The 15,037-nt window shown below is 46.0% G+C and overlaps 1 protein-coding gene across 1 annotated transcript in view; it reads right to left on the bottom strand.

The window, feature by feature from the left end:
- The window catches only part of pkhd1l1.1 (PKHD1 like 1, tandem duplicate 1), a 402,260-nt gene that overhangs the window by 364,928 nt on the left and 22,295 nt on the right, over positions 1-15,037 (bottom strand). Inside the window, exon 2 of the mRNA XM_070881087.1 lies at positions 2,662-2,768. Within this exon, the coding sequence (XP_070737188.1) occupies positions 2,662-2,768 (107 nt within the window). The remainder of the gene's footprint in view (positions 1-2,661; positions 2,769-15,037) is intronic.

Raw genomic sequence — 15,037 nt, 5'->3', positions numbered from 1 at the left:
TTGATTGAGGGTGTGAAATTCTTAAAACGCATTCAAGAGAACTTTATTAGTCAGTATGTAACAAGCCCAACATGAGAGGGGGCATTTTTGGATTTAGTTTTGGGGAATGAAGCTGGGCAGGTTGAAGGGGTATTAGTGGGCGAGCACTTGGGTGCCAGTGACCATAATTCAGTCAGATTCAAGTTAGTTATGGATAAGGACAAGAATAGGCCTGGAATAAAAGTTCCAAAATGGGGAAAATCTAACTTTGCTAAGTTGAGGAGTGATTTGGCCACAGTGGACTGGAAACAGCTATTTGTGGGTAAATCAGTGTCGGAACAGCGGGAGGCATTCAAGGAGGAGATCTGGAAGGTTCAGGCCAAACATGTGCCCTTAAAGAAAAAGGATGAGAATAATAATTCTAGTGCCCCCTGGATGTCTCGGGACTTATAGGGGAGGATAAAGAAAAAAAGGGAAGCTTATGTCATATACCGAAGGCTAAATACTACTGAATCTTTGGAGAAATATAGAAAGTTAAGAGGTAAAATTAAAAAGGATATTAGGAATGCTAAGAGAGAGTATGAAAAATTATTGGCTAGTAAAATTAACGAAAACCCAAAGATGTAAATATATTAAGAGCAAGAGGGTAACTAAAGAAAGGATAGGGCCTATTAGAGACCATGAGGGTAATCTTTGTGTGGAAGCGAAAGATGTTGGTAAGGTTCTTAATGAATACTTTGCATCCATCATTTTCCAGTCCTCTTTGGATTTGGGCATGGTGCCGGAGGACTGGAGGACTGCTAATGTGATATCCTTGTTTGAGAAGGGAGAAAGGGATAGGCCGAGTAATTATAGGCCTGTCAGCCTAACCTTAGTGATGGGAAAATTATTGGAAAAAATTCTGAAGGACAGGATATAGCTACATTTGAAAAGGCAAGGATTAATTAGGGACAGTCAGCCATTTTTTAAGGGCATATCGTGTTTGACTAATCTGATTGAATTTTTCGAGGAGGTAACCAGGAGGGTCGATGAGGGCAGTGCATACAATGTAGTGTATATGGACTTCAGCAAAGCTTTTGGTAAGGTTCCACATGGCAGACTGGTCATGAAGGTAAAAGCCCATGGGATCCAGGGCAAAGTGGCAAGTTGGATCCAAAATTGGCTTAGAGGTAGGAAGCAAAGGGTAATGGTTGATGGATGTTTTTGTGACGGGAAAGGTGTTTCCAGTGGGGTTCCGCAGGGCTCAGTCCCTTGTTTTTTGTGGTATACATCAATGATCTAGATTTGATTATAGGGGTTTTGACTAAGAAGTTTGTAGATGACACTAAAATTAGCTGTGTGGTTGATAATGAAGAGGAAAGTCATGGACTGCAGGAGGATATCAATCTATTGGTCAGGAGAGCAAATGGAATTTAATTTGGACTTTGGGAGGGCTAATAAGGAAAGGGTATACACATTAAGCGGCAGGCCACTTAAAAGTGTAGATGAACAAAGGGACCTTGGAGTGCTTGTCCACGGATCCCTGAAAGTAGCAGGCCAGGTGGATAAGATGGTTAAGAAGGCATATGGAATGCTTGCCTTTATTGGCTGTGGCATAGAGTACAAAAGCAGGGAGGTTATGCTTAAATTATATAATACTCTGGTTAGGCCACAGCTGGAGTACAGCATGCAGTTCTGGTCGCCGTATTAAAGGAAGGACGCAATTACACTAGAGAGGGTGCAGAGGAGATTTACTAGGCTGCTGCCTGGAATGGAGAATCTTAGCTATGGGGACAGATTGGATAGGCTGGGTTTGTTCTCATTGGAACAGAGGAGGCGGAGAGGAGACCTCATTGAACTGTACAGAATTTTGAAGGGCCTGGATATAGTGCATAGCAAGGGCCTATTTCCCTTGGTGGAGGGGTCAATTACGAGGGGGCATAGTTTTAAAATGGTTGGTGGAAGGTTCAGAGGGGATTTGAGGGGAAGCTTCTTCACACAGAGGGTTGTGGGGGTCTGGAACTCACTGCCTGGAAGGGTGATGGATGCAGAAACCCTCACCACATTTAAAAGGTGGTTGGATGGGCACTTGAAGTGCCATAACCTGCTGGGTTACAGACCTTAAACTCGTAAATGGGATTACCTCTTGTTGGCTGGTGCAAATACGATGGTAAGTACTGCAGGGAATTGAATACGACCAAGGTGATCTCCTGGTCTAGTTTTGATCGCCTGGATGGGTCGGAGAGGAATTTACCCCAATTTCTTTTTCCCCTATTGGCCTGGGTTTTTATCTGGTTTTTGCCTCTCCCAGGGGAGATCACATGGCTCCGGTTGGGGGTGGAGTGTAGAATGTTTCAGTGCATGGAGTATCGCAGTTGTGTGGGGCGCATTGGTTGGGCTTGGTGCTCTTTACTTCCCGCCATTGTTCATTGCTCATAGGTTTATATGTAACCTTCAGGGCTGCTGACCGAGGACCGTGCGGCTCTTTGTCGGCCGGCATGAACACGATGGGCCGAAATGGCCTCCTTCTGCGCTGTGGATTTCTATGTTTCTATTTCGATTTATTGCAACCGGATTAAAATGCAGCTCAATATCCAGTAAATGTGATTTAGAAAACCTTGTCCCACTTGCTATACACAGACGGTTAAGATTTCTGATAGCATTCGGCTGTGGTCGGATTGTTTTGAACCGATTCTTAGTTACCTGAACCAGCGAGTGACCAGAGACTGAAAGCTATCGCCAAACTCCACCGCACGGACTGGCCTCTCATGCTGTCCCGCAGCTCCTGTTGCCCTCTTGGTATCTGTCCTCTGCGAGAAGGGGTACATTAACCATCATTAGGCTGTGTGCTTACAGATTACAGACATCACTGTCATTTAATCACTCCTGTCATCTACTTTATCACAGATCTTCCCCTATGCACCACCACCGCTCCCCCCCACCCTTTCCCTGAAACCTGAACTTGCTTGTAAACTACTATATTTCCAGTTCTGAGGAAAGGTCATCGACCTGAATCGTTAACTTGTTTTTCTCTCCACGTATGCTGCCTGACCTGCTGAGTATTTCCAGCATTTTCTGTTTATATTTTTATCATTTCAGTGGCCGATGGCTACAATTGTGCAAGAAGTAGTTTTCATTAGAGGATTCAAGGGTTATCTTGATTGTTTGCCCTCATTTCCTGCTTTAAAATTAGCTAAAATTATGTTTGTGTTCATTTCAAACTTTCTAAGATCACGGTGTTTCTGACTAGATTTTAAAAACCAGCACACAAGATGTTCTCCCTATTGGGGAACATGAGACACAGGATATTAAAGACGGCATTTACCCCATTTATTTGCAGGGTGACTGGGGTGAAAATATTGTTCCCAATTCAGTCAGTCCGAGTGCGGCTCGTCAGATCAGACAAACAGTGCGGATTGTACTGAGCCCGTAGGCACTGCGGGAGAGAGGGAGCCAGAACTTCGAATATAAATCATTACATCCAATGGATGGCCCAATCTATACAGTTTTGTATACCATTCCAGATTTACCCAATCTATACATGTTATTGTTCACCATCCCCGATTTGCTCAATCGATATGTCATTGTATATGGTTTCAGATTTGCTTCAACTATGCATTATTACATACAATTTTTGATAAATATATCTATTAAATAAAATTCGTTCAGAGAAGGCCTGGGAAAGTCAATCTACTTTACTTAAAGGAACTCTCCGGATTATGGAATCTCATTCACGTGTAGCAATCTCTAGAATTCTTTAACCTTGACTTTTGTTCAGTCTCAATTTAAATCCCAATGCTGAAGTTTTGTAACCTGCGCCTCAGCTCATTCCAATACGGGAACTAGTGAATAGAGAGTGAGGCAGCGTGGGGCAGATGTTCGATCTCCTGGGACACGCTGTACCACCTTACCTTTCCCCAGTGCCAGTTCCAGCTACAAGCTCCAGGTGAAGGGCTCCTTCCCGCCAGGGTCTATATTCCCAGTGTGCGGAAGGTGTGGAGTTGGATGGCTATTTGGATCCGTGCACATTCAAATCACGCACTGTGGTCACTATTAGCAACCTGGTAGTAAACATCAGGATAACATGAACCGAACATTCTCTTTGAGTTTGGACAATGGGCCAATTGCATGGCACGGAAACTCCTTCAATACATGTACTTTCAAAATGAATTTTACTTCAACGCTCAACGTCATTCTGTCTCTGTTTGCTTATGTGTTTATACTCAGGTTTCTGAATGTTAAGATTTTACAGTGCGTCACTCGGTAAACTCCCTCTTTTATCTTCATTCACGTGCTAATGATATACTCGCCCCCAATTCTTCCTTCTCCCTCCCCGATGATTTGCAGCTTGATACCATGAACTAGAAATAATCCAAACATCTCTCTCAATCGGTTCGCAGTCTCTCTTCATCGGCTCATTCCCATTCTGCTCAAGGACAGCCATATCCGAGCTTGGATGCGCCCCCCATCTGTTCACTCACATCTTTAATCCAGTTTAAGGAATGTGATTCGGTCTGCACAGTGATTTGTGAGAATACGCAGGCACGTTGCTAAATGACAGTCTCCAAGGGGTGAGATAGTTGGCAAAAAGTCGAGTGAACCCCGCACGCAAGAGTTGCTCAAGTGAGAGGAGGCAGGAGCTTAAAACGCAGACAAGTTTGACAATGAGATCAGCTCCCAGCTCCCGCACATTCCCAGTTAGTGCAATGTCTATTTTGAAGTCGCGTTCCATGTGCAATTTATAACCTGCATTCCCGTTTAGTTTACAACTGAATTGTTATTACTAATAAAATGTGAACGGATTTCACGCTTATTTCCCAACAGTTGCTCCGTTAATGGTCAAATAATTGCCTCTCGCCCTGGGGTGCTATCAGACAGCGTATAACAATATCCACAGAATATATAGCTCTTAATTTACATTGTACAGATTTAGACAGCACAGTGGCGGTGCCAAAACCTGGTTAGACATTAAGAAATTGTGCCACCGATTATTCGGAGAAGTATTATTTGTAATTTTCCGTCCTGTTTAGTCCCATTTAGCAGTCAACTGTCAACCTACAGACCATACCAGCAGTTTTTTTACATACTTTTTTTTTCACATACAGGAGGAGGCCATTCAGCGTTTGAGGCTGTTCCGTCATTCAATGAGATCTTAACTTCATCCACCTGCTTTGGCTCCATACCCTTTTACATCCTTGAAGCTATCGATCCCAGATATAAAATTAATTGAGCTAGCAGCTACTGCTTATTGTGGGAGAGTTCCACATTTCTACCACCCTTTGCATGAAGACGTATTTATTAACTTCCCTCCTGAATGGCCTGGCTCTTATTTTCCCTTGTCATGGACTACCCCACCAGCGGAAAAAAGTTTCTCTCTATTTACCTTTTCAATTCCTTTCAAAATCCTAAAAACCTAATTCAAATCACCTCTTAACTTTCTATACTCCAGAGAATACAAGCCTAGTTTATGTAATCTCTTCTCATAATCTAATCCTTGGAACCCTGATAATTGGTAGATCTGGGGTGCTCTCATTCCACGGCCAATATGTCCTTTCTAAAGTGCTCAGGACTGTATCCCTTATAATACTATATAAATTGGGTAAATCTGGAATGGTGTATAAAAATGTACAGATTGGGCTAATCAGCAATTGGATGTAATGATTTATATTTAAAGTCCGAGCTTCCTCTCCCCCACAGTACCTAGGGGCTCAGTATAATCCAGATGTGATCTAACCAGGGCTTTGTATAGCTGTAGCAAAACTTCCTTCCCGTTAAATCACCTGCACTGGCTTCTCTTCCCGCCCCCGCATCGTTACCACTGGTGTGCCCCAAGGATCTATACTGGGTCCCCTCCCATTTCTCATCTACATGTTGCTCCTTGGTGACATCATCCGAAAACACAGCATCAATCTCCACATGTACGCTGATGACACCCAGCTCTACCTCACTACCATTTCGCTCGACCCCTCCTCGGTCTCTAAGTTGTCAGACTGCTTGTCTGACATCCAGTTCTGGGTGAGCAGAAATGTTCTCCAATTGAATATTGGAAAGACCGAAGCCATTGTTTTCAGTCCCTGCCACAAACTCCGTTCCCTAGCAACTGACTCCAACTCTCTCCCTAACATCTTTCTGAGGCTCAACCAGACTATTCGCAACCTTAGTGTCAAATTTGACTGAAATGAGCTTCCGACCACATATCCGCAACATAACTAAGACCACTTATTTCCATAGCATTGCCCGGCTCCGCCCTTGCCTCAGCTCATCCACTGCTGAAGCCCTCATCCATGCCTTTGTTACCTCTAGATTTGACTATTCAAATGCACACCTGGCTGGCCTCCCACATTCTATCCTACAAAAACTAGAGGTGATCCAAAACTTGGCTGCCCATGTCCTACCTTGCACCAAGTCCCACTCACCCATCACCCCTGTGCTTGCTGACCTAAATTTGTTCCCGGTTAAGCAACGCCTCAATTTCAAAATTCTCATCCTTGTTTTGATGTCCCTCCATAGCCTTGTCCCTCCCTATCTCTGTAATTTCCTCCAGCCCACGCACTTCCAACCCCCTCCCCCACCCGCCCCTCCGACATGTCTGCGCTCCTCTAATTCTGCCCACTTGTGCATCCCTGACGCTAATCACACAACCATTGGTGGCCGTGCCTTCTATTGCCTAAGCTCTAAGCTCTGGAATTCCCTGCCTATAACTCTCCGTCTCTCTACCGCTCTCTCCTCCTTTAAGACGCTCCTTAAAACTACTTCATTGACCAAGCATTTGGTCACCTATCCTAATTTCTTCTTATGTGGCTCCGTGTCAAATATTTTGTCTCATAATACTCCTGTGAAGCACCTTGGGACGTTTCACTACTTTGAATCCGCTATATAAAAATAAGTTGTTGTTGTTGTTGTATTCTAGCCCTCTAGTTATAAAGGTTAACATACTTTTTGATTATTTTTTTGTACCTGACCACTATATTTTAGTGATCTGTGCACATGGATCTCAAATTTCTTTGGCCTCCACTGTTTCTAGCTTTTCACCATTTAATAATACCCGGATCTATCCTTTTTTGGTCCAACCGAGATCACCTCACACTTACCTGTGTTGAAATCCATCTGCCACAGTTTCACCCACTCATTTAATCTATCAATGTCTCTTTGCAATTTTATGCTCCCATCGACATTATTTACTTTACCACCAATCTTTGTGTTATCAGCAAATTTGGATATATGGCTCTCTATTGTGTTATCAAAGTCATTCATAAATATAGCGAATAGTTGAGGCCACAGTACAGATCCTTGTGGGACATCAGTAGTCACTTCCTTCCAATTCAAGTCATACCTATTATTCCTACTCTGTCTTCTGCTGCCTAACCAATCTCCTAACCAGTTCAATAATTTGCCTTCAATTCCATGAGCTTTAATTTAGCTAACAGTCTCTTATTTGGAACCTTATTGAATGTCTTCTGGAAGTCCATGTAAGTTACATTCATAGACAATCCTCTGTTTACTCCCTTAGTTACTTATAAATAAGCGTCTCCCTGACAACGGAGGCAGCGCGAGCCTGGAGCACCTGTCGGACATGTTGCGCGGGTAATGGTGGCGGCCACTCTGACTTCTCCCTTCGAGAATCTAAAATGGAACAGGACCCCAGCATCTCTCATCCCCTCCCCTCATCACCCCTCAGAACTCCCACCACCTCTCCTGAAGGTGCTGCTTAGTGCCGAGCTTACGGCTCACACCCCACCATAGGCAATTAGGCCCATACAGTAAAGCCTGGTCTCCAGTCGCTCGGACCCCCTTGCCACTGGACCAAGACCTTGCTCTGCTACGCCCGTGTGGTAGCTGGTGTGCAACAGCCATCCCACGGTTAAAAGAACTCACGCACAGGCATCTTCCACCCTTCAAAATGAAGTTCGGGACCTGGAAAGTGAGGACCCTCATGGACAACCCTAACAGATACAGACCGGAACACCGCACCACCATCATTGCCCAGGAACTTAAGGCACTTCGATGTCGACATCGCTGCCCTAAGTGAGACCCGGCGGGCAGGGGAAGGCCATCTCAAAGAACAAGGTGGAGGTTACACTTTCTTCGGAAAGGCAAACCAGAGGTAGAACGCCGCCTCCATGAAGTTGGTTTCACCATCAAGAACGAGCTGGTTGACCACTTCTGAGACTCCCCCTCCAGGATTAACAATTGCCTCATGACTCTCCAGCTCACCCTAGCCTGGAACCAGTGAGCCACAGTTATCAGTGCATACGCCCCAACTTTCAACACAACAGATGAGGCCAAAGAGGGTATTCTACTCCAGCCTTGAACAATCCCTGTCCTGCGTCCCTACGGATGACAAACTGATCCTCCTTGGTGACTTCAACGCCAGAGTCGGTAAGGACATGGACCTCTGGGGAGTTGTGATCGGCAGAGACGGGGGTAGGGAAAACCAACTCCAGCGGTACCCTGCTCCTGACAAAATGCCTAGAACACGACCTTGTCATCACCAACACCTTGTTCTGCCAGAGGTACAAGTACAAGGCATCGTGGCAATACCCTCGCTCCAAACACTGGCACCTGCTCAACTACATCATCGTTTGAGCGAGGGATCCCAAGGATGTGCGCATCACCCGCGCCATGACAGGAGCTGATGACTGCTGGACGGACCACCGCCTAATCCGCTCCATCATCGACATTAATATAGCCCCAAAGCAACGACAGCAACAGAAGCAATGCCATAGAAAAATCAATGCCAGGGCACTCAAAGACCCAGCAAAGAGAGCACTATACAGCCAGCGCATCATTGCCAACCTGGCGACCATCGATAACCCCCGAGACGAAGAGTCTGCCTTCCAGGCCACCATAACCAGTGCCTGCGAAGAGACGCTCGGTCACTCAATCAGGAAACACCAGGGGCTAGATTTTCCACTTTTGTGCTTATCGCCTAAAAATGGGTGTTATTTCCGGTGTGGACAGCAAAAAAGGGTTTTCAGATCGCCGGTTTCTCGCCTAGTCTCAAAGCACCTGGTCTCCATTTTTGAAAATGGGCGTTACCGCGAGCAATATGAAATGAGCGGTAGCATTAAATCTCGCTGACCTGCCGTAAAGTGTCGCTGTCCTTAGCAACGGCACTGCAACGCTCGATTCCAGTGATTCAGGAGGTCAAGGGTCATCATGACATGCGCAGAAGAGGAGACAGAGAGAGAGAGGGAGCTCAGAGGGACTGAAGGCGTGTCTGGGTGTGATGTGGCTGCTTTGGGAGGAAAGAGGGAGACTTTAGAGCTTCACAGCAAGTAGGCAAACAAAAAGTAGCTGTTACCAGCCACATATTTGCCCGAATTTGGTCTATAATGGAGGAGAGGAGGAGGCATCACAGCATGCTGTGGAGACTGATGCTGGAGAGAGCAATAAGCTGGGAGAGGAGCACATTGGAAGGCACAAAAGAGCGAGGAGGTTCTCATATGAGGCAAATGCCTCCCTCCTGCAGGAGGTCGAATTATGCTGGGGTGATTTGACACAGAGAGGGCGTGGGAAGCCCACCCCAAAGGCCTATTAGAAGATATGGACTGAGATAACAGAGGTGGTCTCGTCGGTGACCAATGAGGTTCGTGAGAGCAACCAATGCCGCAAACGATGGAACAACCTTGTGGGATCCGCAAGAGTAGGTAGTACATTGATTTACATGTACTTATGTATTTATATAATTTGATTTGTAACAGTCATGAGTGACTATCATCAGATGTGAGGTCTTTCACTTTTACCGGGAATGTTTTACTCAAAGCCTGCGGTCACGGTGCACGTCTTTAGGTAAAAAATGATAATTATCATAAAAATCATGATTACATCTGTCGGTTATGTGTTGTATCAGTCTCTGTGACAGTGCCTAGCAATGATATCACGCAATGATCTCAAGCCATGTCGTCTTTTACAGAAGAAGCTATCGACCATGAGGTCCATGCAGAGATGAACGGGTAGTGGGCCACCAGTCACCAGCAACATTACTGAGATGGAGGATCGGGTGCTTGCACTCATGGGGAACACACCCGGACAGCCACGGAAGCATCTGCAGACCCTGAAGTGATGCCACGTGAGTAAAGCTTACACCATTGCATAATGTAAAGTCTATAGATGCCACACCCACTCATATCCAAACAATAATATATGATAGATGATTTCTAAAATTGTCATAGAAATAATGCTGGTCTAATGAAAACCATTGCAATGCACAATGTGTTGATGGTCATGAAATGTGATGTCTGTGATGATTTTGATAGCGGTGGTGCTTTTGTTGTGCATATGCTGTGTGTAGCGCTGGACTCACTTTGTGACCCTAGCACCCCCTTCTCCTCTAATAACCTTATTTGTGTTTTGTAGCTCAGCCAGCAGCACGGCCCCAGGCAAGACCACAGAAGGTCGGGGCGCGGGGCCCGACTCTCCGGACTGTCATGTATGTACATGCTGTTTGTAGCCACCAGATGGTGTCATTGCTGGAGGCCACTGAGCAGCACGCACATGGTGCTGTTCTGGTATAAAAGGCCAGCCATTTTGTGGGTCAAAATAAAGGGCCAAAATAAAGCAGAAACAAGGTTGTATATTGCTTAGCTATACAGTACTCAGTTTAAACCTTTATTGCATACATAACATTTGGCGACGAGAATACAAGAACGTTTGTTTGCAAAATGAGCACGATTGGATTTTTAGAGCGATTCGTGGAGGGAGAAGATTGGACAGACTTTGTGAGCGATTTGAACCAGTACTTCATGACCAACAAAATGAAGGAGGTCGATGGAGCAGATCGGCGCCGGGCCGTGTTCCTCACTGTGTGCGGTTCAGAGATCTACAGTCTGATAAATAATCTACTCATGCCGAGTGATCCAACAGAGAAAACGTACGAGGAGTTGTGTACATTGGTACGGGAGCACCTTAAGCTAGACGATGGCATCATCATCTCGAGATACAGGTTTTATACACACGTTCGATCGCAGGACAAGAGCGCGGCGGAATTCGTTGGCGACCTGAGATGTCTAGCGGGACCGTGCAAGTTTGGGACGATGTTTGCAGTCATGCTGCGGGACTTCTTTGTTTTCGGTATCAACCACAAGGTAATCCTGCACAAACCTCTGGCGGTGGAGGAGTTGGATTTAAAAAGGGCCATCCAGATCGCTCAATCGTGTATGACAACGGACAGGAGTCTAAAGCAAATAGCGGTGAAGAACTGAACCTCGGCAAGTACTGTAAATGCGTTTGATTTGGCGTTCGGCAGAGCGGCACATGGCAGGGCCTATCCGGCTGTGTTCGCAAAACCTGTGGCTGCCCAAAGTCCGCCAGCGGGAATGTATCCGACTTCTCTGTGTTGGCGTTATGGGGGAAATCATCGGCACCAGCAGTGCTGATTTAAGCAATATAGTTGCAAAAGCTGTCTGAGAGTAGGGCATCTCCAGCACAAGTGTCCGCAGATGAGCAAGCGAGCTGCGACACACCACGTGGAGGATGAGAGTCAGACTAGCGCAGATCCAGATACGCAATCCGAGATACCAGAGAAGGAAATGTATGGACTGTACTCTTTCATAAGCAAGAGTAAACCAATTTTGATTAATGTGAAGATTAACAGGAGATCGGTATCGATGGAACTGGATACAGGGGCGAGTCAATCAATCATGAACGAGAGGGCATTTAATAACCTGTGGGATCCTAAGGCTGTGAGGCCCAGGCTGAGCCCTGCTAATGCCAAGCTGCACACGTATGCCAAAGAACTGATAAAAATGATCAGCAGTGCACAAATTAACGTGTCGTATAACGGTGCGGTTCACGAGTTACCGCTGTGGATTGTTCCAGGCAATGTCCCAAAGCTGCTCGGCAGGAGCTGGTTGGAGAAAATCAGATGTGACTGGAACAACATAAAGGTGTTGTCGTTGGAGGAAGATACATGTGCCCAAGTATTAAGCAAGTTCTCCTAGCTGTTCGAACCGGGTATCGGTAACTTCACGGGAGCCAAGGTGCAGATCCACGTGGACTCAGATGTAAGACCCATCCATTATAAAGCTCGGGCAGTGCCGTATATGATGAGGGAGAAGGTCAAAATTGAACTGGACAGACTCCAGCGTGAAGGGATCATATCACCGGTCGAATTTAATGAATGGGCCAGCCCCATTGTTCCTGTGCTGAAAAGTGATGGTACAGTCAGAATCTGTGGAGACTACAAGGCTATGATCAACAGGGTTTCAAAACAAGATCAGTACCCATTACCGAAGGCTGATGACTTGTTTGCGACGCTAGCCAGAGGGAAGTCGTTCACTAAACTGGACTTGACATCGGTCAATATGACACAGGAGTTGGTCAAGACGTCGAAGAGACTCACGTGCATTAACACACACAAAGGACTGTTTATTTACCACAGGTACCCATTTGGAATTCGCTCGGCTGCAGCAATATTCTAGAGGAATATGGAAAGTCTACTGAAGTCCGTTCCCAGAACCGTTGTGTTTCTTGAAGACATCCTGATCACCGGTCGTGACTCCAAGGAACATCTGAACAACCTGGATGAGGTTTCACTGCGTTTGGACAGAGTGGAACTTAAACGATCGAAGTGCATCTTCATGGCACCGGAGATCGAATTCCTCGGGAGGAAAATTGCTGCCGATGGCATCAGACCTATTGACATGAAAACCAAAGCCATCAAGAATGCACCCAAACAGCAGAACATGACGGAGCTGCGTTCGTTCCTAGGTCTACTCAACTACTTTGGTAACTTCCTACCTAAATTGAGCACCTTACTTGAACCACTGCACATGCTATTGAGAAAAGGCAACAACTGGGTGTGGGGTGCATTGCAAGACAGAGCCTTCAAGAAAGCCACCAATCTGCTTTGCTGAAACAAGCTGCTGGTACATTATGACCCATGTAAACGTTTAGTTTTGGCCTGTGACGCATCATCATATGGAATTGGTTGCGTGTTACAACAAGCCAATGAGTCGGGGAAACTCCAACCTGTCACGTATGCATCCAAAAGTTTGTCTAAAGCAGAAAGAGCCTACAATATGGCAGAAAATGAAGCTTTAGCATGTGTGTATGGTGTTAAAAAGATGCATCAATACCTGTTCGGTCTGAGATTCGAATTAGAGACCGATCACAAGCCGCTCATTTCATTGTTTTCTGAGAGCAAAGGTATCAATACCAGCGCTTCATCTCACATCCAAAGGTGGGCGCTGACATTATCTGCCTATGATTATGTCATTCGCCACAGACCTGGCACAGAGAATTGTGCCGATGCTTTGAGCCGGTTGCCGTTGCCCACACCGGAGGTGGAAACGCCACAACCGGCAAATTTAATGTTAATCATGGATGCTTTTGAGAGTGAAGGTACCCCTGTCACGGCTCAACAAGTTAAGACCTGGACCAGCCAGAACCTGATTTTATCAGTGATAAAGGGTTGCATCCTCAAAGAAGATTGGTCTGCCATACCTAAGCAAATGTGCGAGGAGGCCAAACCATACATTCATCGCAAGGACGAACTGTCTATTCAAGCAGATTCCATATTGTGGGGCAATCGAGTTGTCATGCCTAAGAAAAGGATAGAGAAGTTTGTGTGTGAGATACACAGCACACATCCTGGTATAGTGATGATGAAGACCATCGCCAGGTCCCACGTATGGTGGCCAAGAATTGATTCTGAGCTGGAAGCTTGCATGGATCAGTGCAATACCTGCATGCAGCTCAGGAAAGCACTAGTGGAATTGCCGCTGAGCCTGTGGTCATGGCCATCCAAACCTTGGTCCAGGATCCATGTAGATTTTGCAGTTCCCTTCCTGGACAAGATGTTTTTAGTGGTGGTGGATGCTTATTCAAAGTGGATAGAATGCATAATCATGTCATCCAGCACATCCACGGCAACCATAGAGAATCTCAATGTCATGTTCGCGACACATGGTCTGCCTGACATAGTGGTGAGCGACAATGGGTCATGCTTCACCAGTCAGGAGTTTCAAGAGTTTGTAAACTTAATGGCATAAAACATGTAAGGTCAGCACCATTCAATGGGCAAGCAGAACGTGCAGTACAAATTATCAAGCAAAGCATGAGGAGAGTAACCCAAGGATCACTGTAGACCCGCTTGTCTTGTATGCTGCTGAGTTACAGGACAAGACCCCACACACTCACAGGGGTCTCTCATGATGAAAAGAGGTCTTAAGAGCAAGTTATCTCTTGTACACCCGGATTTAAGTAATCATGTTGAATACAGAAGTCAGAGTCAACAAGGGTACCATGATCGCCCAACTGTGTCACATGAGATTTCTGTTAATGATCTTGTATATGTGTTGAATTATGGTCAGGGTCTCAAATGGATCGCTGGTACGGTCATGGCCAAGGAGGGCAACATAGTATTTGTTATTAAGCTCAAGAATGGACAAACTTGCAGGAAACACATGGATCAAACAATGCTGAGCCACACAGACGAGCCAGAGCAATCGGACCAAAAAACTGTCGACACCCAACCAACATACCAGCAGCCTTCAGTGGACTCAAGGGTTATCAGTGAACCCGGAATTTCCATCACGGACTTGTTCAATAAAAATGGACTTGCAATTCCTGACATGGCCACTGCCACCCACAACAGGTCAGCCATCCAGCCACCAGCCACAACAGACTCCGCACATTCACCCAAGGCCGGAATCGAACTGAGACGGTCAACCCGGGAGCGTAAAGCACCGGACCGTCTCAACCTGTGAAAGACTGTGATAAGATCTCAGAGGAGGATATTGTCATGTATGTACATGCTGTTTGTAGCCACCAGATGGTGTCATTGCTGGAGGCCACTGAGCAGCACGCACATGGTGCTGCTCTGGTATAAAAGGCCAGCCATTTTGTGAGTCAGACACTTTGGGCCAAAATAAAGCAGAAGCAAGGTTGTACCTTGTTTAGCTAAACAGCACTCAGTTTGAACCTTTATTGCAAACATAACATGGACGATCCTACATCTGGTGCTGAGGAGCTCCGATTCTTGCCCGTCAATCCGCTGGGTCTGTTCTCCACGGATGAGAGCGCGGACTTCGAGGAATCTGCATCACCACGCTTCAGAAGCCATTCCATCCCAAGG

This window comes from Pristiophorus japonicus, chromosome 1 (assembly GCF_044704955.1).
Source record: "Pristiophorus japonicus isolate sPriJap1 chromosome 1, sPriJap1.hap1, whole genome shotgun sequence".
Taxonomy (NCBI): domain Eukaryota; kingdom Metazoa; phylum Chordata; class Chondrichthyes; family Pristiophoridae; genus Pristiophorus; species Pristiophorus japonicus.
Note: the sequence above shows the minus strand (reverse complement) of the source record. Positions and strands in the feature narration are given on the sequence as shown.